This window comes from Portunus trituberculatus, chromosome 22 (assembly GCF_017591435.1).
Source record: "Portunus trituberculatus isolate SZX2019 chromosome 22, ASM1759143v1, whole genome shotgun sequence".
In the NCBI taxonomy this organism is placed as follows: Eukaryota; Metazoa; Arthropoda; class Malacostraca; order Decapoda; family Portunidae; genus Portunus; species Portunus trituberculatus.
Window position 1 is genome coordinate 8,342,357 of NC_059276.1, and position 27,919 is coordinate 8,370,275.

The following is a 27,919-nucleotide window of genomic DNA, read 5'->3' on the forward strand; positions in this document are numbered from 1 at the left end:
CTCATAGTTAAGAATGATCTCCTTTGTTTTCTGATTAAAGAAGAATTTTATATCAACTATTCTAAAGCCATTTTTTTTTTTGCTTATTCTCTATGAAGCTAACCTCTTATGTTTTTTTCCTGCTTTTTTATTCTCCAAGAAACGTGGTGAGCGTCGAGCCACTCTCTCCTGTTTTCCTTCCAAACGTTTCTCTCCTTTGCCTTCACCACCAAACGTCCTCTGTGTTGACATTTGGAAACGTTTGTCCAAGTTTCCTTCTCTCCAATTTGTCCCTTGACACCATGCACGTGTTTTCATGGTATAGCTTCTCTCTCTCTCTCTCTCTCTCTCTCTCTCTCTCTCTCTCTCTCTCTCTCTCTCTCTCTCTCTCTCTCTCTCTCTCTCTCTCTCTCTCTCTCTCTCTCAACTTTTTCAATTATCTTTCCTTCCTATCTTTTTTGCTGTTTCATCATCATCGTCTTCTACAATCTTTTCTGCTTCACGTCCTATTTTCATAACTTCTTACTTAACAAAACCTATTCCTTCATCTTCTCTTCCTCACAGCATCGTTATCTCTATCTCTTTCCTCATCTCCATCTCATTTCTATCACAGCATCTTATCTCCTTATCGTTCTCACATCACATTTATCTCCTATCGTATCTCCAGCTTATATCTCTCTTATCTCCTACAGCTCATCTCTATCTTCACAGTGTCTTTATCTCTATTTTACTTCCTTTCTATCCTTTTTTTTATCTTTATCAATTTCCTTCATCTCTTTTGTTTTTATCTTCTTCACTCATAACCTTATCTCCTTCACAGTCAAATCTCTCTTGCTCACAGCGTCTTCATCTTCATTTTACCTCACTCACAGCCTCCTTATTCTAATTAATCTCCCTCATCTCTTGTCTCATCTCCTTCTCTCATCCCCCCTTCGTCTCCCTCACAGGTGTCGTGGATGCGCAGCAGAGATGATATGCTGGAACTTATTACCTGGGACAGCAATACATACGCTAAGGATGACAGGTGAGCTTCAGGTGTGCCTTCTCTCTAATTAAAGCCCTCGCACAGACACACGCATACAGGTAAGTTGATAATCTCAGGTGTAATGTAATGTAGGAAGGCAAGTTGTGAAGTGGATTGGCAGGTGAGTGTGGTTTGATTATCTGAGTCAAGGTGAGGTTCATGTGAGTGTTGCATAAAGGTGGTTGTGTTTAATATTCTGCATTGAATTCTTAGGTAAGTTAACTTCTTCAGTGCTGGGATGCATTTTTACCATGAGTTTTAGGTGTGATTAGATGATTTTATTTACATTAGGAAGGCTCAGAAGTTTAATATATAGAGTCTCCACTATTTTAATCCCCTACATAAGTTTCTGAAGTTGTATAAAATCACCATATAGTAAGCAGAATAAATATTTAGTACTGGAACTCATTTTTATCATGAGTTTTAGGTGTGATTAGATGATTATATTTCATGGAGGTCAGAAGGTTAATGGCCAGCGTCTTCACTAATTCAATCCCCCACACAAGTTTCTGAAGTTGCATAAAACAAGTGTCATGGTACTGAAGGGGTTAGTTAAAATTTGTGTAAGTAAACGATAGTGACACTTATTTACTTAAGAGACAAAGGTGTTTATCTATGGGAATATTCTACTTTGATGTCTCAAGCAAAGTGAGCATGGGAATAATCAATATTGACTCTTGTTTATATAGAACAGAAGGGTGATTTTTTTTTAGTATATATGGCAAATTTCCCTGGTAAAGTAAGTTTTATATTAGTAATCAAGAGTGATACTTATTTTATATGTGAGATAAGTGCGTTTGTCACTAAAATCCAAGTTATAAAATGAACAAATACACCTAGGAGAGAATGTTTTTACCTGTCTTTGTTAATTAGACATGGCATACCTGTCCCTAAAATAATATACGTACAAATAAATCCGGAAAGACACATGACTCACAGATCTTAATTCATTACATATTACATTTCCCTGACAAAAATAATGAAAAAATTGCCTCGAGAACATGATTATATACATTCGTTGCCTCAGAGGAATTAGAACACACGTGCAGTTATTATACTTGATATATATTTAATTTTTCAATGTCATGTCAACCAGCTTTGCGAGGCAGGCGTGAATGCAACAATGGCTGTGAGCTGAGGTTACGTAAAAAAGAAATTAAACTATATGAAATCCTTTGTGCCGTGCTTTCAAATATATCAAAATGTACAGATGCTTTGTTATGCGTGTAGGAAAAGGATTGAGTGAGTATGTGTGTGTGTGTGTGGGTTTGGGTGTAGGTGTGTGTGTGTGTGTGTGTGTGTGTGTGTGTGTGGGTGTGTGTGTGTGGGTGGGAGAGAGAGAGAGAGAGAGAGAGAGAGAGAGAGAGAGAGAGAGAGAGAGAGAGAGAGAGAGAGAGAGAGAGAGAGAGAGAGAGAGAGAGAGAGAGAGAGAGAGAGAGAGAGAGAGAGAGAGAGAGAGAGAGAGAGGGCATCAAGAAATGAACAACACACACAATATACTCCAGAATTCTCTAGACTTTATATTTTAGTGTCTCAGGTGAGCTAAATTTTAAGCCCTGATTCCCAGCACAGGTGAGACGCAGCACTGAGCACCGAGGGAAGCACCACCAGGGAAGCACCACGAGGGAAGCACCACGAGCTTCTTAGTGCTGCTTTGTTTACGTATATATTCAAAGTTACTGTATAAATTCATGTATTGCTTGAATTAATATACATATACTACACCCTCCTCCTCCTCCTCTTCCTCCTTCTCTTTCTCCTCCTCCTCTTCCTCCTCCTTCTCGTCTATTGGCCTCCACCTCACCCCGAAATTCTGTGGGTGAAGTTCAATGGATGATTAATGGCGTCATGGGCAATGCAAGATGGCCGCCTTATGGAGAAGGAGGAGGAGGAGGAGGAGGAGGAGGAGGAGGAGGAGGAGAAGAAGGAGGAGGGTGTGGTATGAACCGATATGCGATGAGGAAGAGGGAGGTCAGTATAATACAATGCAAGGAAGAGAGGGAGAGGGAGAGCGAGAGCGAGAGAGAGAGAGAGAGAGAGAGAGAGAGAGAGAGAGAGAGAGAGAGAGAGAGAGAGAGAGAGAGGAATGCAGCGCTGAGATAACGATGCGAGTGAAGCCAAGAGGAAAGGGAAGGGCAGATAAAACAAAGGAATGAAAGGATAATGAAGAAAGATGAAAAGAAAAGAAAAAAAATTGATAAGCGTGAAAAAAGAGTAAGCGGAAAATACACTAAGGAGAGAGAGAGAGAGAGAGAGAGAGAGAGAGAGAGAGAGAGAGAGAGAGAGAGAGAGAGAGAGAGAGAGAGAGAGAGAGAGAGAGAGAGAGAGAGAGAGAGAGAAGTAGACAAGGCTGACAGTTTCTATAGTAACAAGGAGGTGTAGACTTACCTTCCCTTATCAACTCTTATCATTTACTATTCTCTTATCACTTGCAGCTTCCCTTAGTCTCTTATGCACTTATCATGGCGAGATAGAAATGAATAACCTACAACCACAAAATCTGATTAATGACATGCCCCCGTCTTCTGTCTATCTGTCTGTGTGTCCGTTTGCTTATCTGTCTATGTCTAGTGCATCAGCAAGAAAGCAAAATCAAAACAACATAGATAATGCCAATGGAAGTATATCCCTGCATTGTAGCAACCACTATGCCACACTGATAGAAAGAATACTTAAGTAGATTCCCCAAAGACCTTCACCAACTTACTTTTCTGCGAGTAATAATTAAGAAGGCTTTTCTCGATTTTTGGTACCCTTGGCCAGCTTCCTGCGTGACTCATAGATACATTTTTGTTTTTTATTTACATCTTGGGCTTTTCTTGGGAATTTATGGGCTAAATTGGATACTTTTTTGGGGTACCTCCTACTAAAAGCCCACCCGCTAGGAAACTGTTGCCCCGAGTGAGGAAGCCCAACCTACACCCGGACCGTGGACAGGATTCGAACCCGTGCGCTTGGAGACCCTTCGGACCCCAAAGCACGCATGGTTTCACTGCACCACGGCGGCCCTTTGTAGCTTTTGATAAGGTTCTTGAAGTACTTGTTGGTTCTTTGGCTAGTCTCTGAACAAGTAAATGAAATAATGTAGTTTTGTGTATTTTTTACTAGTTTCTAAAATACGAGGAATTTAAGGAATTTATTGTCGTTTTTATAAATATTCTTTAGGTTAGATTTATATTTCCAGTAAATAAAGTAAATAAATAAAAGTAAAAACAATAAAGATATTCTGTAATTAATGTATTGTAATTTCTATGTCCGCGTAATGCAGAGAGATTTACCATTCCTAACAAGTAATCAGGTAAAACTTTGCAGCGTCAGGGTATTAGTTAGTGTAATTGGCACTTGGTTTGTTTCAGCCTCGCAAACTGTCGCTGTTTGAGTAAAATAATGATGCGTATTCAAATGGTTTGCACAACACGAGTATACATACAGCCTTGTTTTCATTCAGTGCGTTCGATACTTTGTTCCTGAAAGTTTCCTCGTTTTAATTCACTTTACAACATTGCTAATTTATTTCGTCCTTCTTCTGCCATGAGTTCTTCGCAAGTTATTTCAATTCTTGTATAAACTGCGTCGTTATTTCTCGCGGTGGTAATAAATTCCTCAGTGAGAGAGTTTTTATGATTCGTGGAACAGTTCTCTTCCTCGTGTTTTATCGTCTTGTTGGCACAGCTGCCCCGCCTCAGAAGGAGCTACCCTGTCCTGTCCCGCCCCGTCCCTGCTCGCCCAGCCCCTTCCTCCCATGTGTGCTCCAGACAAGCGCAACACGTGCTGGTTTTGATTTCAGTACCACGAGATGCCGTTTCTGACATTTTTACCTTGATTTTTGTGCATGATTAAACGATTTTATATCCATTAGGAAGGGTCCATGGAGGTCAGAAGATTAATGACCAGGGTCTTCACTATTCTAATCCCCACATAAGTTTCTGAAGCTATATAAAATCAACATATAGTTAGCAGAATTAATATGAAAACGCGTTCTGGTACTGAAATGGTTAGACATTGACTTTAAGAATCAACCAATGAAGTCTGGCATCTCAATTTTGCACATCAATTCCACAAGATCTTTTCTCTGACATGAACGAAGTAATGAAATAAGGCAACACTTGATGTCAGTGAATTCTAAGTAATATAGATTGTGAAGCCACTTACGACATGACTGGGAGAAATATGTTAAGCCACTTTTCACTCGCAGGAAATTTCTTAACGGCAAACGTATCAGTCAGTCGTGAATAAAAGCTTTTATTGCGAAACGATGCGTGACATTTTTCTGTATTTCCTTTGCCAGATAAACATTATTTCCGCTTCGTTCGTTCAGCCCCAGTAAATTTACGGTTACAAACGCCACCTCTTCCATCACGCCTCGCTAAATTAATCTGATCTGAAGAAGTTGGTGGAATTTTATGTGAAGTGTGTGTTATTATTACTCACTTCATCGTATTCCTCCTCCTCCTCCTCCTCCTCCTCCTCCTCCTCTTCCACAAGCACCAATACCACATTTAAGTCCTAGTCTTGTTATTTTTCTTCTACTCCTCTTCTTTCTCTCCATCCACTATCATATTCTTGCTCCATGTATTCTGTTTCTCGTTCTTGTTCTAGTTCTTCTCTTCCTCCTCTTCCTCCTCTTCCTCCTCCACAAGCACCACCACCTCCAAGCCCTAGTTTTGTTCTTTTTCTTCTATTCCTTCCTCTTATTTCTCCTAATCCACTATCATATTCTCGCTCCATGTATTCTGTTTCTCGATCCTGTTCTAGTTCTTCTCTTTTCTCTTCCTCCTCTTCCTCCTCCACAAGCACAAGTCCTAGTCTTGTTCTTTTTCTTCTACTCCTTCTCTTCTTTCTCCTCATCCATTATCATACTCTAGCTCCATGTATTCTGTTTCTCGTTCTTGTTCTAGTTCTTCTCTTCCTTCTCTTCTTCCATCTCCTCCTCTCTTCCTCTCTTAACTTTTCTTCTACTTCTCCTCCTCTTTCTCTTAATCCACTATTCTGCTCCATGTATTCTGCTTCTTCTTCTTGTTCTATTTCTTGTCCTCCTCCTCCTCCTCCTCCTCCTCCTCTCTTAACTCTCTCTGTGTCTCTCCTCCCTTCAATAAGTTTCGAGCACTTCTCACGTACAGCAATATACTGAACAGGTCTAATATTGCCTCAGCCTTCTCAGCATCCACAGCAACAGGTTCCTGGTTCTCTCAGACACGGTTAGGTTAACTTAACTCTGTCTTTTCTTCGATCGTTCTATTTATCTCAAAGTTCCCTAACAATAAAAAAGAATAATGGTCGCTTTCTTTACGCTTCTTCCTTCTTTACAGCAAAGTTTAATGAGAAACCTTTGTTGTTAATGGGAAGTATGAAGCGTTGTGGAAAATTTATACTGTGGCTCTGTGGTTATAGCTCCTTAAATACTGGGACGCATTTTTACCATGAGTTTTTGTGTATGATAAGACGATTTTATTGACATTAGGGAGGGTCTATGGAGATCGGGAGATTAACGCCTGGAGTCTTCACTATTTTAATCCCCATATAAGTTTCTGAAGCTGTATAAAATCCCCAAATAGTAACCAGAATGAATATGAAAACGCGTCATGGTACTGAAAGGGTTAAGAGAAATTAAATGACAGATGCAAATAAAATAACACAAATTAAGAAAGAAAATTACATGAAACATCAATATAAAACATAAAATACCCAACAAACACATACCAAACAAAAAAAATAAACAAAAATCAACACAAACAGCTTCCGGTAACACACAACAAACAGGTAACAAACAAACACATACCAGCTGCAAACTTTGACACGTGATTCTGCAAGACAAACAGACACACGAACCCACGCACCAGCCCAGACAGACACACAGACACACAGACAGAATAACACAGCATTTAGATTCACACACGTAACCCCATAAAGCTAAATTATTTTCCTGCGCAATGACCAAGGACGCGCAGATCGATCGATAAAACTCCTATTTAATTCGGTCCAAAAGCAAGTGAATAACGAGCAACACTTCAATTTGTGTGTGTGTGTGTGTGTGTGTGTGTGTGTGTGTGTGTGTGTGTGTGTGTGTGTGTGTGTGTGTGTGTGTTGGGGGAAGTTAGAGACAGGAAGAAAGTAATGGCTGAGAGGTGAAGGGCGGCGGAAGTAAGCAAAAGGAAGAAGAGGAAGAGGACGAGGAGGAGGAGGAGGAGGAAGAAGATGGAGACAACAATGAATAAAAAATAAAAGGAAAAGAAAAGAGAAGAAAGAGGACTATGAAGAAGAAAATAACAGGAGAAGGAGGAGGAAAAAGAAGGAAAAAGAGGTAGAGGAGGAGGCGGAAGAGGAGAAGGAAGAGGAGGAAGAGGAAGAGAAGGAGGGCCGAGGGAGATGCAATAAACATTAATGGTTTTAAGACGCAGGAGAGAGAGAGAGAGAGAGAGAGAGAGAGAGAGAGAGAGAGAGAGAGAGAGAGAGAGAGAGAGAGAGAGAGAGAGAGAGAGAGAGAGTTTACAGTTTCTCGTGGTTTGACGCTTCATAAAATGCAAGAAGGTTTTGCCTGGATAAAGTTTGTTCTTAAATATATTGCTACAACACTCTCTCTCTCTCTCTCTCTCTCTCTCTCTCTCTCTCTCTCTCATAAAGTTTAAAAGTATATACTATATTATTCATTGTTCATTAGTGAAAGTAGAGAGAATAAACTGAAAGCCGTGTAAGAAAAGTCTCTCTCTCTCTCTCTCTCTCTCTCTCTCTCTCTCTCTCTCTCTCTCTCTCTCTCTCTCTCTCTCTCTCACCATTTTCAACCTTACATCTTTTAATTTGAATCACATTTTTTATCACAATCTCTCTCTCTCTCTCTCTCTCTCTCTCTCTTGCATCATTTTCAATCCTACACCTACTAATTTCAGTCACTTTCCTTAGCACAATCATCATCACACATCTACCGCTGCTTTTCCTTCGTTTCTCTTACTTTTCACTCCTCACTGCGTTACCTTCACCACTAAGAACCATGCACCAAGTCATTAAGAGCCGCCCACCGCTACCGTGAGTGCCCGTTAATAAATCACAGCTATGTTCCGTTTCAATTTCCGGAAGCGTAAAACTAAGCTTCACGTTTCGAGTTATTGGCTGAGAAACAAAATCTTCCTTAATCGGAAATTACCTGGTACCAAAACCCTCACCTGGCGCTCATTAATCAGGGTGTGGGATGCAATTAACACACCTGAGGAGAAGGGAGTCAATCATAAGGTGAACAGGTGTGCAGGTCAACATGTTTGGAGAACGAGGAACAAGAGGAGAAAAGCAAACAGTGGTGATAAAGATGGAGAGAAGATAAACTAGCAGGATAAAGGAGGAGGAGAGGTAAAAATGGATAAGAAGAAAGAGAGAGGGAGAAAAGGTTGAAGAACAGCGAAGACAAAGGATGAGGAAAGTGAAGGTAACATCAGCGTGAAGAAAAGAAGGAATAGGAGAATGGAAGAGTTATGGAAGAGAGACAGAGAGAGAGAGAGAGAGAGAGAGAGAGAGAGAGAGAGAGAGAGAGAGAGAGAGAGAGAGAGAGAGAGAGAGAGAGAGAGAGAGAGAGAGAGAGAGAGAGAGAGAGAGAGAGAGAGAGAGAGAGAGAGAGAACAGAACACAACAAAACACAACGAAACAATGCATTCAGGTAAACACTGAGATAATACAAGATAGAAAGCAGATAGAGAAGAGACGAGGAGAAAAGGAGAAAAGTTGGCAAAGACGATAAATGAGAGAAAGAGAGAAAGAGAGACAGAAAAGAGAGAAAGAAGACAAATAATTACGAAAGCTGAGAGAATGCAGGTGTGTGTAGGAGGAACAGGTGAGGGACGGAAGATATTGCACAAGAAAATGAAGGTAAATAATGGAATGAAAGACACTGAGGCCAAGATAGGGAGAGAAAAGCCATGTACGGTGGGGAAAAAGGGAGGGATTATGGAATACCTTAAGGGAAACACATTTGAGGAGGAGGAATGGGTGACACTGGGAGGGAACGTTTAAGGGTGAAAGAGTCAAGGAGAGGTGAAGGGAAAAAAAGGGGAAAATTCTTGAAGTGACTTAAAGGAAAAGAGTTTGTAGAGGTTTTAAAAGTGAGAAAAGGATAAAAATGAATAATAAGATAAGAAAACCAATGAAATATGAAATCAAGGAAAGGTAAAAAGAAAATAAGGGAAAATTCTTGAAATAAATGAAAAGAAAAGAGTTTTAGGGGTTTTAAAAGTGAGAAAAGGGTGAAAATAAATAATAAGACAATAAAACCAATGAAATAAAAAATCGAGGAAAGGTAAAGGGAAAAAAAACAGGAGAAATTCTCAAAGTGACTTAAGGAAAAGACTTTACTGGGGCATTAATAGTGAAAAAAAGTGAAAATGAATAATGTACGACGAAAACCAATGAAAATAACAAAAAAATATAAAAAAAGACAAATTTTTAAGTAGAATCAAAGCCGAGAACATGAAAACAAAACGAAAAACAAAAAGAACAAAAACTATGCTAAAAACAACACAAGGAACAAAAATGGAAGATCGCACATAAAAGAATAAAAATAAATGAGATGATGCAGGGAATAAAAGAAAAACAAATAACGAAAGAGGTAAAGGAAGGAAGGGATGCTGGGAGTATTGGCAGGAGGGAGAGAGGCAGATGACAGGAGGAGGGAAGGTGACGAGGGGAGGAAGGGAAGAGGGAGGAGGGGGGGAGGAAAAGACGTGGAGGCAGGTAAAGATAGCAGAGAGAGAGAGAGAGAGAGAGAGAGAGAGAGAGAGAGAGAGAGAGAGAGAGAAAGAGATAGATATGGAGAAATGAATAGAAAAAAACGACAGATTGCATAATACAACAAAATAAATCGTAAAGGGAGAAAGAAAACAGGTAGAAATAATTAAAAGGTATACTCAGGTAATGCACAAGTAAGTCACTCCCACGCTCATTTTAACGCTTCCACTAGGACACGAGATCCCAAAATTCTGGAGCCGCCTGAACCAACACGTATAAATTGAGATCTGCCTAACCTCATCCATTATTTAGCTATCTACATCTACAATTCATACATTTTTTTCATCCACTCAGTCGCTGTTGTTATAATTCAAGGTTGTGAAATAGACTAATGCATTTGTGATTATTTCTTTCCCATTTTCTCCTCACTTACCTAAACTTCAAGGTAAGATAAGGGTGACCTGTGTGTGAGCTAATGGTGTTAGTATTAAGGGGTTTTCATTCCCATTACTTTCTTTTATTCACATTTCAGACTAGAAAAGAAAAATGTGTTATCTCTATTTTCATTTCTGCCTCAACTAAAAATTCATAAACTCACTTTTCTTATATAATTCAGCCTATTCTTGCTCCAGAGAGAGAGAGAGAGAGAGAGAGAGAGAGAGAGAGAGAGAGAGAGAGAGAGAGAGAGAGAGAGAGAGAGAGAGAGAGAGAGAGAGAGAGAGAGCAAAAATTTTATACGTGCCTTTTGCATCGAGGTAAAGATAGAGATTAGAGATAAAAAATACTAGCCAGATACCCATTTAGAGAGAGAGAGAGAGAGAGAGAGAGAGAGAGAGAGAGAGAGAGAGAGAGAGAGAGAGAGAGAGAGAGAGTCTGTGTGAATGTGTGTGAACTCCAAAGTTAACAGCCTTTCCAAATTGCACAAAACGGCTCATTTTCGCCTCTAATCACTCAATTAATAAGACCCAAAAATATACACACTTCCATCTTGCAATCCATTTTCGCTCGTGTCTCCAAAGAAAACGGAGTCAATGAAGGGAAAACTGCGATAGAAGGCAATGAGGAGCAACATCGGAAAGCTTTCAAGGTCGTTACTTCAATACAATGCTATGCTAAAAATCGACATTATAGTTAGGGCTAATTTTCTTGGCTTCTGTGTGTGTGTGTGTGTGTGTGTGTGTGTGTGTGTGTGTGTGTGTGTGTGTGTGTGTGTGTGTGTGTGTGTGTGTGTGTGAGCAGTTTCCAGATAGACTTTCCTTAATAACGGAAAGAGAAAGAACTTTACCTATTTCAGCTAATCATCCTAGAAAAATTACATTACCCCTCATCATCTCATCCTCTTGGAATAATGACAGCATTTTTCTTACTCTTCCTACTACTAATCCTTCTCCTCCTCCTCCTCCTACTCTTACTCCCTCTCCAACTTTTCTTCTTCCTCTTTTCCTTTTTTCTCTTATATATGTATGTTTTTTTTTATTCTGTAACTTTATGTCTCCTCCTCCTCTTCTTCTCTTTCCTCCTCTTCACTTCTATCATTTTCTTCTTCCTCTTCCTCATACTCCCCGTCCAACACACCTCTTCCTCCTCCTCTCTTCACCTATATGTTCTCTCTTCCTTCGATTCTATAACTTAACTTCTCCTCCTCTTCCTCCTCTTTCCCCTTCCTCACTTTCATTTTCTCCCTCTTCTTTCTCATATTCCATCTTCTATCTCCTGCAGTCATTATAACCAATACCATCACCATCAAATTCTACTTCACCATCACCGCGAGGCGTCAGAGGGGAAAAATTGAAATGAAATTAGGCAAGATCAAAATGAACTCTCCCCTCAATCCCCTTCTATATCACTGATCCTTCCCTATCAAAGAGGAATCCTGCGAGACGAGAGAGATGTCCTTCAGGATGTCTTTGGCTTCGTTTGTCCTTTGTCTGGTTGTTTTTTAGGGAATATTTTTGGGGTTTTAGGGAAATGTTATGGAAATTTAAATACTTTTGAAATAGTTGAGGTGAAGCTCATAAGTGTTTGATAATACGAGCCTTAGAAGGATTTGGATTTTTTTTATATGAGTTAGTTGTGAGATTTATATTAGTTTATTATCGTTCCTTAGAAGACATGGACTGATGCGTGGTACACCAGAATGGGTGACACCTGGAAGAAGAGGTAGACCAGGGGTTCTCAACCTTTTTAATGTTAGGTACCCCTTGAAGTCTTTTAGTATTGATCACGTACCCCTTACCCACAATGCAGCATCAGGAAGGGAAACAATAAATGCATGGTTTATTGACTTAGTTTATTAAGTTTAAATTATGTTATATATGTGGAGCAGACACAATTTTTAATTAATATTAGTATGTTTCTATGAGGTAGTGTCGATAGGAACTGGTACCTCACAGGGAGACACTATATGTGACTAACATGCAATGCATTTACCAAAAAGGAACTATATCAGACAATTTTCGATCATTATGGCAGTGAACTAGTGTTGCTTGCAGCTAGTTGCAACTTGTAACTAGTAACAGTGATATATAAGTCACTGTGTGTGTGAATAACATATAAAATAATAAATCAGAACAAATACTATAGGTTTGCAAGGTTATGTGGCAACTGTAATCCAAGAGACTTTCTCTCAAGTGACATAACTCCAAGAGTTTCCTTGTTAACGTTGTTAACGTGTCCTGGTTCTAGTGAAGGACACATTATATACTACAAACAAATTTGCTACTATTCAAAACTGAAGCATTTTGAGAAACCTGCCACGTACCCCCAAAATTCCTCTCATGTACCCCTGGGGGTATGCGTACCCCAGGTTGAGAACCCTGAGGTAGAGGAAGGCCAAGGGAGACGTGGCTAAGGACAATGAAACGAGAAGTGGGTGATGAATGTTGGGGAGACCTTGAGGAGATAGCTCGAGATAGAATGTGGTGGCGAGAGTTCATTGAGCCCCTATGCATCCCCGAGCGTGCCACAGGATATGATGATTGATTGATAGTACCTTATCCTAACCTGTCCTAACCCTATCCTAAACTAACATAACTTATTCTAGACTAACCTAACCTAACCTAAAGTGAGGTATCTTAAATATTAACGAAACGGTTTGTAGTTTTCACCATTTCTTTTTTATATAAGAGGAGACACTGGCCAAGGACAACAAAAATAAAAAAAAGCCCCACTTAATTGCCAGTTCCCTTACAGGTCAACAGATTCAGCAGAAAGAAAGGGAAAAATGTCTGAAACCTATCTGTTAAAAGAAGTCAAGTTTTAGTTTTAACTGAATATCTCTTGTATTAGTTACCTTATCTTAATGTAATCTAATCTAACCTAAAGATATCTAAAGTATCAATTGGTCTTTAGTTATCATAGACTAACCTAACCTAATATTTGTCAATCTTCATCCATCAATATTTTTCTATCCATTTATCTCTTACGTCTACAATAATCCACCAATCTTTTTCTGTCAATAACTTTCCCAGTAATCTCAACTCCACTCACTCCCAATCCACCGTTTTCACTTCCACTAATCCCCATATCAATAAATCTTACCATTCTTTTCCTTCCTTTCTTCCTTTCCCTTCACTTTTCTTTCTTTCTATTTCCTCTCCTTTTCTTTCTCCTTCTGTTCCTCCTTCAAAACACTTGCTAGGAACAAAGAAAATTCAACCAGTGTTCGAATCTCTCCAAACACGCTTCGAATTAATACTTCTAAGTTGAAAGCAAGCCACGTTCACTGCGATCTTTTCCAGGTGTGTGATACCTGTCCGCCGTTCAATTAACGTTACCTAGGGAGCTTACGGCCATTAAGTCTCTTCCCGCTACACGTTCCTTGGCACTTTGCTGGAATGTGCCACCGGAACTGAACGAGGAAAGGGTAAAGGAAGAAATACAGCTGAAAAAATGGAAAAAGAATAGAAAAAAAGGGGAAAAAATCTGATGGGAAAAGTCTGCATTGAAAAATTGAAGAGCAGAGGGAAAAGTTGAAAGAAAAAAAAACTAAAAGAGTACAGGTAAGAAAAGAGAGGGTAAAAGTAACGGGAAAAATGATACGAGGAAAGAATAAAAAAGATATTGGCAAGTGAAATGTGACATGAAACGGAAGGAGGGAGAGAGAAAGAGAGAGAGAAGGAGGGAGGGCAGGAGGAAGGAAGGAAGGAAGAAAGAGAGAGACAAGGAAGGAAAGAGAGTGAGGAATGATGTGATAGGGAGGACGAACAGAGCAAAAAGGAAGAGAGGGAGAGAGAGAGAGAGAAGAAGAGAGGAGCAATGATGGACAGAAAGAGGAAAGGAAGAGAGAGAGAGAGAGAGAGAGAGAGAAAGAGGTACTGACGGACTGGAAGAGACAAGGAATAGGGAGAAGCCAGAGAGGGAGAGAAAAAAGTTGAGAAAGAGTAATGGAGAGGAGGAAGAATGAGAGAGAGAGAGAGAGAGAGAGAGAGAGAGAGAGAGAGAGAGAGAGAGAGAGAGAGAGAGAGAGAGAGAGAGAGAGAGAGAGAGAGAGAGAGAGAGAGAATGCACACACACACAACACACACACACACACACACACACACACACACACACACACACACACACATAAATGGGCTAAAAAAAAAAAAAACGTTGGTTAGGTTCACAAAAGCTCCTTATAAGGCTCATTTTTGTCTCACTTAAATTATGTAGAGAATTAATTAATATTTCTTTGTGACCACCACCACCACCGCCACTACCACCACCACCACAACCACTACCGCCACCACTACCACCACCACTACTATTTTTTTTTCTCATAGTATGGAATAGGTAGAAAAGTCTGCTGAGTTCGCTTACATCTCCATTAGATATGAAATACCAGGAATAATAGAATAGTTATTACGTAACTTTTTAAAATACAAACTTTTCTTGTTTCGAGGCACATTTTCTTCCTCTTCTTCTTCTTCTTCCTCCTCCTCCTCCTCCTCCTCCTCTTCTTCCTCCTCCTCCTCCTCCTCCTCCTCCTTCTTCTCCTTCTTTACCTTTTATTCCACCTGTCCTAAATAAAGATAAGTTGAAAAAAACAAGAAAAAAATGTTAATAGAAAACCGTTATTTACTTTTTTTATGCACAAGAAAAAATGTTAGAAATTAATGAAAAAATATAAATAAGAAGACACGAAAACACACACACACACACACACACACACACACACACACACACACACACACACAGAAATAGATAAAAAAAAAAAACACACACACACACAACCGACATTCAAACATCTATATAAAGACGAGAAGCGAGCCAGCCACAGCACTGCGACGGGGGAACCAGATTATAGCCGGCCGCTGCATATATTCCGACGAACATGAGGTCGAAGTTGAAAGTGGCGGATGCGGTATACACTCCAGCGCCGCGCGGGAGTGATGAAAGACCGAGGCGCCGTGAGATGGAAGGCAGGACGGCGGGAGATGAAGGGAGCGGGTCAAGGGGGGTGGATAGAGACAGGCTGAGTGGATAGACTGAATAGAAACGGGCAAATAGGACGGCGGGTGGAGAAGTGGATGCAAGTGGAGGGTGGATAGACTAGGAAAGGCTGGAGTGGAGGGCCCAAAGGTAAGCTCAGTGGATATCCAAGCTCAAGAGGGATTCAGTGATTTCCAGAATGCAAAGTGTCATGTATTAAATGTTCTAGTTTGTTTCTTGTTCTTTTATCCGTATAGTTCGTGTCATCTTGTCTCTGTTGTTCTTTTATTCTCTTTCTCTTATTTTTCCTATTTTTTTTCCTTCACGTTTTTTCATGTTCTTTTCCTTCTATTTCCTTACTTTCTTTTTATTATCTTCCTGTCTCCTTTCTATTTTTTTCATGTTTGGTCATGTTCTACTCCTCAAATTCTCTCCATTTCCTCCCTCCAGTACTCCATTGTTCCTCCATCTCTCACTCTCTCCATCTTCTCTCCCACGTCTCCTCACTCGCCTCAGTCCTCCTATCATTGTCTCTCCATCCTGGTCTCCCTCCTCTCCCTTCATCTCTCCTTTCCCCAACCACCACCAATAACTCCTGTTCCTATTGCTTCCTTCCCTTTCCCCTCTCTCACTCTCCTCCCCTAACTTAAGCCCACCTCCTATTCCACTAGATACACGTTCCCTCTCTCCCTTTCCTCCAATGCTTCACCTTTCCTCCACTTCAGACTTCACCATTTCTTCCTTTCAATCTCAGCGTCTCCTTCACTCCCTCCGGGCCTCCCTCAGTTAGCTTCCAGTCATAAATCTCATATTTCTTCATCTTCTCTATGGCTATTCACTTCCTCAGCCTTCCACATTCTTGCAGTATCCATCCCTCGCATCTTCTTTTCCCTCGGTTGCCGCGTCTCAGATTATTGGCATTGATCATAAAATCACCCTCGTTCTTACACACGAAAAATTGAGATTCTCGCCTCCTCTTCTCGCTCCCTCCCGTTGTATCATTTCTATTGTTATTATTGTTATTATTTTTCATTTCCCACGTCTTTCATCATGGCGGGCGGTTTTTCCCAGCCATCTCATTCTTCTCCATGGCGTCGTTGGTAAGGATTCTTCAATTTTGCGAAGGGAGTTTCATTTCTTCCTCTCTGTACTCCTCCGTCCCCCCTCTCCCCTGCTTTTCCTCCTCCTTCCAGCTCCTCACAACTTTCCGTTATGGCCGAGAACGCTTCCTAATTCGTCATCAAATCTCTGGGGCGAAAAATTACTTCGATTCAGTTCGGTAGGAGTGTATGTGTGTCCGGGTCAAAGGGATCTGTGTGTGTGTGTGTGTGTGTGTGTGTGTGTGTGTGTGTGTGTGTGTGTGTGTGCGTGTGTGTGTGTGTGTCTGTGTGTGTGTGTGTGTCCGTACCCTGCACATTGTCCACACCTGTACTCTTCTAATTAGGGCAGGTGAGCCTCGTCCTCCCTCCACAGTCATTAGTACAAGTACATTGCAGATACATTACATAAATTGAATTCACTTCCACCTCCACCACCGGGATTAAAAAATAATAATAAAATAAATAGAAAAAACTCATCTCTCTTTTTAATTGAACAGAGTGAAATGAAATGACACCAGCCGACATCAACACATAATATTCTAAAAAACGAAATGAACACACGAAAAAAATAGATATTCACGAGTGACGCAACACCTTCCCCCCCTCCCCCCCCCGGCTTATCTTCTATTCCTAGTGACTGGCGAGATTTAAAACAGCAATTTCCGAGCATTTTTGAAAGTTAAAACGTTGCAAGCCAAAGAAATATTCCAGTTTAGCATCAATCACACATTACACACTCAACAACCTACACACACGTACACACAAACACACGTCACTTTCAATCACATGCGATCACATATATCTTTAATTAAACATCAAAATTGACTCGCGAATGAGAGAAATAATCCTTGACAATCCGTTAATTAGCAGGAGAGAAGGAGATGCAGACAGGTGACACTAATAGCACCACCTGGACACGTGTAGCTCATTAACAACCCTCGCTGTGAATGACAACCAGAGCTGACAACAAATGCGTGATTCTTACCTGTCGTTTCAGTGATAAGCAGGAATATGACATAATTTGACATGCCCACCAGTGTAACCTCCACGAAATAAGTCTACAGGTTAACGAATGAATCTGTAGATGTATTTATAGTTAGAATTTAAGTAAAGATGACGGAAAAGCCAAAATATACATAGAAAGTTATATATCAGAGATCCCTATGATTATTTTAGTCTTGTTTTCATTCCTTTTACTTTTTTTAATGCTAGGTTTGTTGATAACGTTATGTTAAATAAAAGAAAACAGAAAACATACAAAATAATGCAAAAATAATAATGTAAATACACTGAAAATTATTACGTTACTTTACTATTGTTTTCATTCTTATTAACGTTTCTTTTAATGCTTAGTAAGTTCAGAACATTATGTAAAAAATATTTCTTCATTTGCTACCGCTCGACAAGACAACGAAAAATGCAATACACAGAACCACCCACTAAAATACAGGAGGTGGAAAGTGGTACGTGTCAACTAGTTCCTCCTAACTTTTGGGAGGTACATGAAAATAGGGTCCAAACACTGCGAACTTGTTTCCCACGAACCTATTTCTTAATTTGAACATTGGATGAAAAATAAGATCTTGAGTAATATTATGAAACACACTTGGAAACACGTACGTGGTGACATGCTCGTTTTGAAATTGTCACCAGGTAGACTTCAGGAATATCGTAAATATTTGCAAATAGATAATTATTATGGTCAAACACTTGGAAATAAGATCGTATTTGATACTTACAGACTTTATTGATGATACTAAGAAGTTTGACATCTGATTATTTCAACAGAATGACTCATAGTACATAATACTGCACAGTGTACAATGACTGAAAGTTCATATAAGCTTCTGTGAAAGATACTATCACTGTTGTGCAGATGTGACAATGTTTATAGGTTATAGGAGTTATTCGTGACTGTGACACATGCAAGGCAGACAGTTGTGTGGCCGCAGGGGAAAATGCAGGTTGGCTTTTTTTATTCATAGAGGCACTGTAGCAGACCACACAGTCAGCTCTGTCACCAGTTGATTGCAGAGTAGTTGGTCCTGGCCCCGTGTCATCTGGCTGCTGTACTGGTAAAACAATTCAATCTTGTCAGTATTTCTTTATATGTGATGGTCATTGTGATATAGTAACAATTACACATGTGTAGAACTTTACCTCAGTTCTGGCTTGGAGAGACGCTGCCATACGCGTTTTTGGTGTTGTGTAGAGGAATGGTGCTTCACGTGGGCGGCTACGCCTGGGGGATGTCGAATGGGGAATGATATATAGCATCTGGCTCTTCTTCAGGTAAATGTTCAGGCTCAGTATGAAGGTGTACATTGTCAGTCTCATCAGTCTCATTCTCAAGGTGAGCATCTTGCTTGCTGTTTCTTCTCATCAGGTTCGTTGGTTCTGAGGACACTCTTCTTTATGGCGAGGTGACGCGTGCGCTTTATGAACCGAGTGAACTGCTAGTGCACCGAGGAAAGGTGTGCCACAAAGGCTTGCTTGTACTTTTCGAACCTACTACTAACTCGAATATTTTGAACTTTATTCTAGCAAGCAATTTTTCTCTATCTTTTCGAACTAACTGACGTTTACTTCGAAAGAAATTCGATCACGTACCTGTTTCAAACCCTGCACTGTCTTATTGTATACGAATCTCAGTACACTATTATAAATCACACAAATTTTGGAACCATACAAAAATGTACTTTATACTAGACAACTAATCTATAAGGAGCATTTCACTTACCTGACTGATGAAGGCTGAGGTTGGTGAGGCAGCAGGGTGGTGGGAGTGGTGGTGGTGGTGGTGGTGGTGGTAGGCACTGGCTGACATTTCACATATCTGTCATGGATCGGAAAGATAAAAATATAAATACATAAAGTAGTTGCAATAAAAGAAAAGGAAATAATATAAGGAGAAATATTTTAAAGATTCTGAAAATACAGCTAAGAAAACACTCACATATCTGACTGACAACTAGAAGAACTGAACACTAATCTTGGATATTCATTTTACTAAAGTGAAATAAAAAAGACGATTTAAACTTTTCCGGCAGTGTTAAAACTTGAGCATTCATTTGAGATCAGTTTCATTTCACTGCTAAAATAAACTGAGCGAGCGGCCCCGAGCAGCCCCGAGAGTGGTGGGCAAGGAGCACGTTTTGATCTAATAGGTAACCTTGGGACGACATGAAAGAACCTCGCTGCCTTTCAGTAAGGTGATGAAATTGTGAAAAAAAGTCAAGGTGATAGATTCCCTCAAAGAAAACGGTGCGCCAACCTGCCGGGCCTGTAAGGTGCATTTCTCCTCGATGATAACGTCAAATTCGCCCTAAAAGCAGCAACTAAAACTCACTTCCCTCACTCAGAAAATAATTTATGTTTGTTGATTATTGCTAGTTTATTTGTTGCTGTTTATTTGTTGTGTCGTGGTACAGAATAGCGCCACAAAAAGTATAGTGAGCTGGAAGTAAGCAATAAAGTTATGAATCACTTCACTAACAAAAAACACCGTTAAGTCTGACCTTACCTAGAATTAGTGAAAGAAATGCAAGAAATAAATAAATAAGTTAATCAATTATATAAAATTGAGGAAAATACCAGATTGTTTAGAGTTTCTCGTATTTATTGACTTTACCATATTATATTGTACAGTATTTACTCTCAGTGCAACAATAACTCAGTAGAAAACTCATTACTCAAATACCAAAACAATTATTCATTTCCATTTCCTGCATCATTGAAAAAACTGAACGCTGCTTCACTAAATCATTATCACATCGACTTAAATAAAGAAACAGACAGACAGACAGATAAACAACATAATTTACATACAAGAAACAATTATTCATTTTCATTTCCTGCATCATTGAAAAACTGGACATTAATTCACTAAATTACAATCATATCTCATCAAATAAAAAACAGACAGACAGATAAACAAACAACATAATTTACACAAGAAACAATTATTCATTTCAACTTCCTGCATTGAAGAAAAACACAACCACCACTCACATCAGTCCTTACGTAGAGAAATCACTGTCAGAGAATCAGATGAGTGTGGACTGGAAGGGGTGATAGGTACTGGTAACCAAGAAAATGTTTAGCCACACTTCACCACAGCGACTGAATCTTACGAAAAACACAGCCACAATCCACAGTAGTAATTATAGGTTAGGTTAGGTTAGGTAGAAGGATCACTATGAGAGAATCAGCTGAGTTTGGACTGCAAGTATTGACAGGTAGTGATAACCAAGAAAATGTTTAACCACACGTCACCACTGCGACTGAACCTCACGAAAAACAGAGCCACAATCCACATTAGTACATTATTTACGTAGAAGGATCACTGTGAGAGAATCAGCTGAGTGTGGATTGGAAGAGGTGACAAGTATAATAGTGATAACCATGAAAATGCTAGGCCACACTTCACAACAGCGACTGAGCCTCACGAAAAAGAGCCACAATCCACATCAGTACATTATTTACGCAGAAGGATCACTGTGAGAGAATCAGCTGAGTGTGGACAGGAAGAGGTGACAGGTAGTGATAACCAAGGAATGTTTAGCCACACTTCACCACAGCGACTGAACTTCACACGTCCAAGTCTCCATTAACATTGCATCATCATTAAAAACACATTTGCATAAAACCTCGATTTATGCGGTACTCTTGAGCGATCAATACTGACGCTGGCAAACTTGAGACTTGGTAACGAAGCAGGGTGACAGAAGTAAGTGTGATTTAAGAAGCGCAGGTAATTCATTAGGTAACGCAGTTAATTGAGACACATAGACATACTAACTCACACACACACACACACACACACACACACACACACACACACACACACACACACACACACACACACACACACACACACACACACACACACTCAGAGCCGTCAATCAGCCAATCTTCTGTGTCTAGAGTTCACTAATCATCTCGTAACTAACTGCCTTAACATGAACAAGGAAACTTAAATGCACAAACTTTCTTTCTTAGTCTCTCTCTCTCTCTCTCTCTCTCTCTCTCTCTCTCTCTCTCTCTCTCTCACCAATATGGCCGGCACAATTCATAACGATCCATAAAACAACACGAATAAATAAATAGAATAGAAAAAAACGAACAGATTCGAATCGATGGCATAAATAACATCGAACTTTTTCCTTTCCCCTGAAATAGAAGTGGAATTCGTGAGAGAGAGAGGCGAATAAATAAAGGGAGAGAATGGAAGAGCGAGAACCAGTAATGGGAAGGAAGGGGAACAAAGCAAAATTAATAATAAAGGAGGAGGAGGAGGAGGAGGAGGAGGAGGAGGAGGAGTGGGAAGATGAGTGAGGAAATAAATGAGAAATGAGATTCACACCATTTCTTCCTTACGTGAGAGAGAGAGAGAGAGAGAGAGAGAGAGAGAGAGAGAGAGAGAGAGAGAGAGAGGAAAAGGTCAAACTGCAAACTTTTCACAAATATAAACGACAGCATAATCTCTCTCTCTCTCTCTCTCTCTCTCTCTCTCTCTCTCTCTCAGTGCAGGAGCGAGATACGAGGCGTTGTAATTTGAGGGGAAGATAACGCAATGATGGAGCGGCGTGATAATGTCGCTTTACGCTTAGTGACGCTGGTAAATAAATCCCGCTCACTACACGCCAAGGAAAACGTGTCTGCTCAGAGAAAGAAAACGTAGGAATGATTTGGTCACGTACGATAGAAAACGAAGGAAGGAAGAAAAACTGGAGAATTATTTTGCCACTTGAAGGAAATAGATTTTGTCTCCATGAAAGAAAACTGGAGTGCTGAAAGACAGAAAACGGGGAAGTAATTTGGTCATAAACGAAGGATGAAAGAAAACGGGAGTGCTTCTTGGTGACTTTTGAAGGGAAACGAGTGTAATTATGAATAGAAAAATAGAAAAAATGAAAAACTAGGATTATTTTGTTAATCTGAAAGGATAAAATATTTTGAAGGAAATGAAGAAATCAGTATTAACTCCCACAGTACCATGACGTTTTTCCATATTCATTCTGGTGACTATTTGGTGATTTTATGCAGCTTCACAAATTCGTATGGAGGGATTAAAATAGTGAAGACTCTGGCCATTAAACTTCTGACATCCATAGACCCTTCCTAATGTCAATAAAATGGTCTAATCATACGCCACCAATCTCATGGTAAAAAGTGTCCCAGTATTGAAGGGGTTAAAAATGTCAAGTATTTTAGTATGATTAATATTCGTCTTTAATTCTACGAAAGGGAATGAAATACAGATAAGTGAAAATGTAAATGAAAGCTGCATATCTCTCCACACTTGTTTATTTTGCATGATATAATAAGCTCAGTATATAAACATTGCATTTTGACTCTGTATCAATTGAGAAGATGAATCCTTCTGACCGGAGAGAGAATTTTGATAAACTCATAAAAATACGGAGATTTTTATTCACTCCTGCAGTATTTTGACATTTCAGATAAAATTATATAAAACACTTTTTTTTTTTTTAACTTCTATTTAACGAGAGAATTAATTAAAAGGAGAAAACACGCTCTAGAAAGACTTTTACATATGTACACGTGTTACTTTAACTTACTTCTTTTAAAATGTTCCTGTAAAATGCTGAAACGAGGCTCAACTATTATCATGATGTCAAACTTTGCTACTGTTTTTCTCCCTTACTAGTTAATTTTTCCCTCCCACGGTGTACAACAATTTCAAAGACTCCAATACGACGTCATAACAAAAATATTCCCTTGAGTGACGCCAAAAGTTTGAGGACGAGGGAATGTAACTTTAACACCAGAACTCTTTGTAGAAAAAAAAAGATAAATAAACAAAAGAAAAACTCTTCCCCTCTCGAAAAGAATATCACAGAAACTTTGCTGGTTAATAAATGGAATAAAAACCACGAGGCCATTTTTGCAAAGTGAACGAAAAAAAGAGAGGGAAGAGCAAAAAAAAAAAAATAATAATAATAACAATATGGTCACTATACTTCATGGAGTTACGGACGAGAACTGGACGAAAGAATACGAAAAATAATAAAATGAGCAAACAAATATAGCTTTTATTTTTATTTATGTTTATTAAATTGCTATAAAAAATGAGAATATATCTTTTCATCAACAAAGATTTAAAGATTGTCAAAAGACTCATGAAATTTTATGATAGAGTAGGTAATCTCTCTCTCTCTCTCTCTCTCTCTCTCTCTCTCTCTCTCTCTCTCTCTCTGGGCCTGTACAAGCACAGCCACTGAACAGGAAAGTTGAAAATCGCATATGTAGATTCTGGTACAAGCCATTTTGCGTGAGTTAAAATCTCTCTCTCTCTCTCTCTCTCTCTCTCTCTCTCTCTCTCTCTCTCTCTCTCTCTCTCTCTAAAACCAATATCAATACCTGAGCTGAACCATCCTGATAAAATATAACCACAGCTAATACGTAATTTCAGAAAGGACTCTCTCTCTCTCTCTCTCTCTCTCTCTCTCTCTCTCTCTACCAGCGCCTCACTTTTCTATTAACACTGACAATGCAATGAAGTGTGTGAAGGAGAAGCACATGAAAGCATTTTAGCGCCTTAGTATTGCAGCCTTTCCCTCTCACTCATCTTATAATGGCGGGCCAGGCAAGGTTCTTTAAGGCAAGCCGCGAGAAAGACACATTCACTCCCCCCACGAGTCTTTGAAGGATGGAAGTTTCAAGGACACTACACACTTTGAGGCTTTAAAGACAAAGGGTATTGGATTCTCCTCCTATACTTATCAAAGACGATTTGATTCCTTTATGGTTCACTTGTAGTGGTTAATATTGATGTGTGTGTTACTTTGGTGTTGTTTTATCCATTTGTTTCACTGTTTTTGTTTTTTGTTTTCTTTTCATGAGTTTTCCTTTGAATTTCTGGTGTTGTTATTTTTCATTCGTTTATTTCACCTTGTTGTTGATTACTGTTTCTGTTCGTGTGTTTTATGTATCTCTTATCCAAAACACACCTTGCTCTTACCAATGCAACTTTAAAAAACCACAGTAATTATTATTAATCGTGTTCTCAAGAGCGTTTCTCCAATGAATAATGCAGAAATGTTATACCATAAAACCTCACTGAAAACTGGTGTCACGTTATCTAGTCCCCTTTATTTAATTTTTCCCTCCATCTCTCCTCACTTTTTCTCCCTCTAAATGTCCCTATACGTTTTTATCTTCATTTCTCAGCATCCTAAACATTTTTCTGTTCAGTTCTGTGACCTATCCACTCTCCTCTCTCTCATTTTTCTCTCTACTTCTCCCTCTCACGTTTTCTCCCTCTCAATGTCCCTACACGTTTCTATATTCAATTCTCTCCATCCTAAACATTTTCCCGTTCAATTCCGTGACCTACCCACTCCCTTCTCTCTCTCTTTCTCTCTCCACCTCTCGCTTTCACTTTCCCTCTCAATGTCCCTACGAGTTTCTATCCTCATTTCTCTCCATTCCTTTTGAAAGTAGAGGTGCAGCGAGGAAATGTTTGTAAATATAGTCCTTAGGTTGTTGGCCAGTGGGAGTAGACCTTATCTCTGTCCGAACACGTCTGAACAAGTCCTCGAGGCGTCACGCGGCGGGTCATTCCTCTGATAACTTCTGGTTCGTGAGGCGCCTGAGGAGGACAGACAGGTCATGGCGAAGGAATGAGCGATAACTAAAGGGAATACAAGCGAACGGGTATCATTGTAAAACTGTAGTTATATTCATAGCCGCTAACCAATGAGATTCGTACTTTTTTTTCTAACTGTATCGTTCATTATTGGCCAGTAAAGTTGAGCGGAGTTTAAAGGTAAGAGGTGCCCGTGAGCGAATATTAAAGGAGAAATTGCCGCTATTTTACTTTGCCATTACCTCCAGCTATTTGTACTTTTCAAATCACATCATTGTCCAGAGAAGTGACACCTGTGAGCGAATATTTATGACGAAACCATCACTTCCATTACCATTAAGCAGAGACGTTAGTACTTTTCTAATTACATCATTCATATTGTCCCGTAAAGGTGAACGAAGGTTAAAGTAAAGAGGCACCAGTGAGCGAACATTAAAGAAGAAATTCCCATTATTTTCATCACCATTAACTTGATATGAGTACTTTCCAAGATACATCACTCATATTAACCCTTCCAGCTGAGCGAAGGTTAATGAAAGAGGCAACAGTGAACGAATACTAAAGAGAAAAATTCCCGGTATTTCATTTTCCGTTGCGGAGTGTGTGCCTTTGGTTGTTTTCAAATTACATCACAAGCCTTGAGTTGTGAAATGGAGCGATGAGTCAAGAATTAAATGTGTTTGTGTGTGTGTGTGTGTGTGTGTGTGTGTGTGTGTGTGTGTGTGTGTGTGTGTGTGTGTGTGTGTGTGTTTTGCTTTTTCGTAGTTTTCTTTCTAGTTTTGTGTATTCGTTTATTTGCATAGATGTGAGGTTTAGTAATGTGTGTGTGTGTGTGTGTGTGTGTGTGTGTGTGTGTGTGTGTGTGTGTGTGTGTGTGTGTGTGTGTGTGTGTGTGTGTGTGTGAGTTTTGATCCCGTTAGCCAGTCTCCCCTTCACAAAACGAAAGAAAAACAAGAATTAGCGAAAAAATAACAACTCTTTCTCTCGTTGTTATATAGAAAGCATTAATAATTGAGCTGCATCGTCCTTCTCGTCCAGTCAACTCTTAAACAAAACACCAGGAGAAAAAGAGAAAAAGATCCACGTGCGAAGGATGAGAGAATGAAAAATATCCTTTGCTTTAACTCCAATTGAGAAGCAAGAACGTTTCCCAGAACAGATCAGGCCAGTCATCAGGTGGACGAGGTATTAAAGGAGAGAGAGAGAGAGAGAGAGAGAGAGAGAGAGAGAGAGAGAGAGAGAGAGAGAGAGAGGAGGGGGGAAGATTTAATTTGATTAATTTATTGCACCGTAGCCTGGCAAATGTATAAAAGGTGGCCAGTAAGTTACAACAACTGAGAGAGAGAGAGAGAGAGAGAGAGAGAGAGAGAGAGAGAGAGAGAGAGAGAGAGAGTCGGCATATGAACTAGTATCCCCATTAAAACTCCCATTACTCTACATCTCATTAAGAAATCGTAGCCATCCCAGATACACATACAAATAATAGAGAAGATAACCAAGAATAGAAGAAAATAGGCACTAAGGATCCCCCTTCTGAAAAAAAAAAAAGAATATTCTAGGATTTTACGCTAAGGTAAAAAGGATAAAGACAAAGAAAAATAGTGAAGAAAGATGCGCGTAAAAAAGCACCATAAAATTTTGCTACACACACAATTATGAACTAGAAAAAACAATCAAAACTAATGATATGGTAGTGTTTATTTTGTATACAAGTATGGACAGCCGTGGTACAGTGGAACCCTGCGTGCTTAGGGGTCCGAGTGATCTCTAAATGCACTGGTTCGAATCCTGTCTACGGTCTGAGTGTAAGTTGGGGTTCCTCACTCAGGGCAACGGTTTCCTAGCGGGTGGGCTTTAAAATAGGAGATACCCCAAAAAGTACTCCCCTTTAGCCCATGAATTCCCGTGAAAAGCCCACATGGTATAAATAAAAAAAGAAAAATATAGTGAACGAATATCTTGCTTCACACTCAATTATGAACTAGAAATACTATCAAAAGTAATGATATGGTAATGTGTATTTTGTATATATATAAAAGTATGGGTCATTGGTTTCAAATACTGCACTAATGGAGTAATTTGCACCCGTTGAAGATACACCATCATGATATTGGTTTGTTACCATAAATACATAATAAATAGGAAGAAAAAAGATACAACGAATATATCACAGCGCAGGTCACCCATTAATTCAGTACTGGGGCACATTTTTACCTTGAGTTTTGAGTATAATTAGAAGATTTTATTGACATCAGGAAGGATCTATGGAGGTCAGAAGATGAATGGCCCCCAGTCTTTAGGTCACCAATTACTTCAGTACTGGGACACATTTTTACCTTGAGTTTTGAGTATAATTAGATTTTATTGACATCAGGAAGGGTCTATGGAGGTCAGAAAATGCATGCCCATAATCTTTACTATTCTAATCCCACATAAGTTTCTGAAGGTGTATAAAATCTGCAAAATAGTTGGTAGAATGAGGATGAAAATGCGTCCCAGTAGTGAAGGGGTTAAGCTAATTACTATTGGGGTAACTTGAAGCCGTTGAAGAAAAAGAAAAAAAAATGAAAAAGAAGAAAAAGAAAAAAAAAGATGAGATAAAAAAGGAAAAATAAACACAAAGAACACGTAATAGCACAGAAATCACCGATTACCTAAAAAAAAGATAAAACAAGATAAAACAGGAAAACGAAAAGATAAAAGATAAAAAAATAAAACGAAAAATATATACAACTAACATATCACAGCACAAATATCCCCTATTACCTTAAAACCATCGAAGAGAAAGCTAAAAAATAAAAAAAGATAAAAAGAAGAAACATAAAAGATAAAAGATAAAAAAAAGAACACAAGGAGCATATCACAATACCCAGAAATCACCTATTACCTTAAAATAATTGAAAAACAGAGATAGAATAAAGAAAATGAGAAAGATAAGAGATTAAAAAAAAAAAAAAGAAAAATGCCCAAAAGAACATATCACAACGCAGAGATCACCCATTACCTCAAAGCTATTCCCCGATGCACGTGACATTAACCTGATTACGTCATTTACTTTCCCTGCTGTTCCTAGTCCCTTCAGAT

At 39.3% G+C, this 27,919-nt stretch overlaps 1 protein-coding gene across 1 annotated transcript in view; it reads left to right on the top strand.

Moving 5' to 3' along the window:
• LOC123507401 overlaps positions 1 to 27,919 on the top strand; it is a gene marked incomplete at its 3' end in the record, with an annotated part of 165,351 nt that overhangs the window by 120,847 nt on the left and 16,585 nt on the right. The window contains exon 4 of the mRNA XM_045260211.1: positions 927 to 1,003. Within this exon, the coding sequence (XP_045116146.1) occupies positions 927 to 1,003 (77 nt within the window). The remainder of the gene's footprint in view (positions 1 to 926; positions 1,004 to 27,919) is intronic.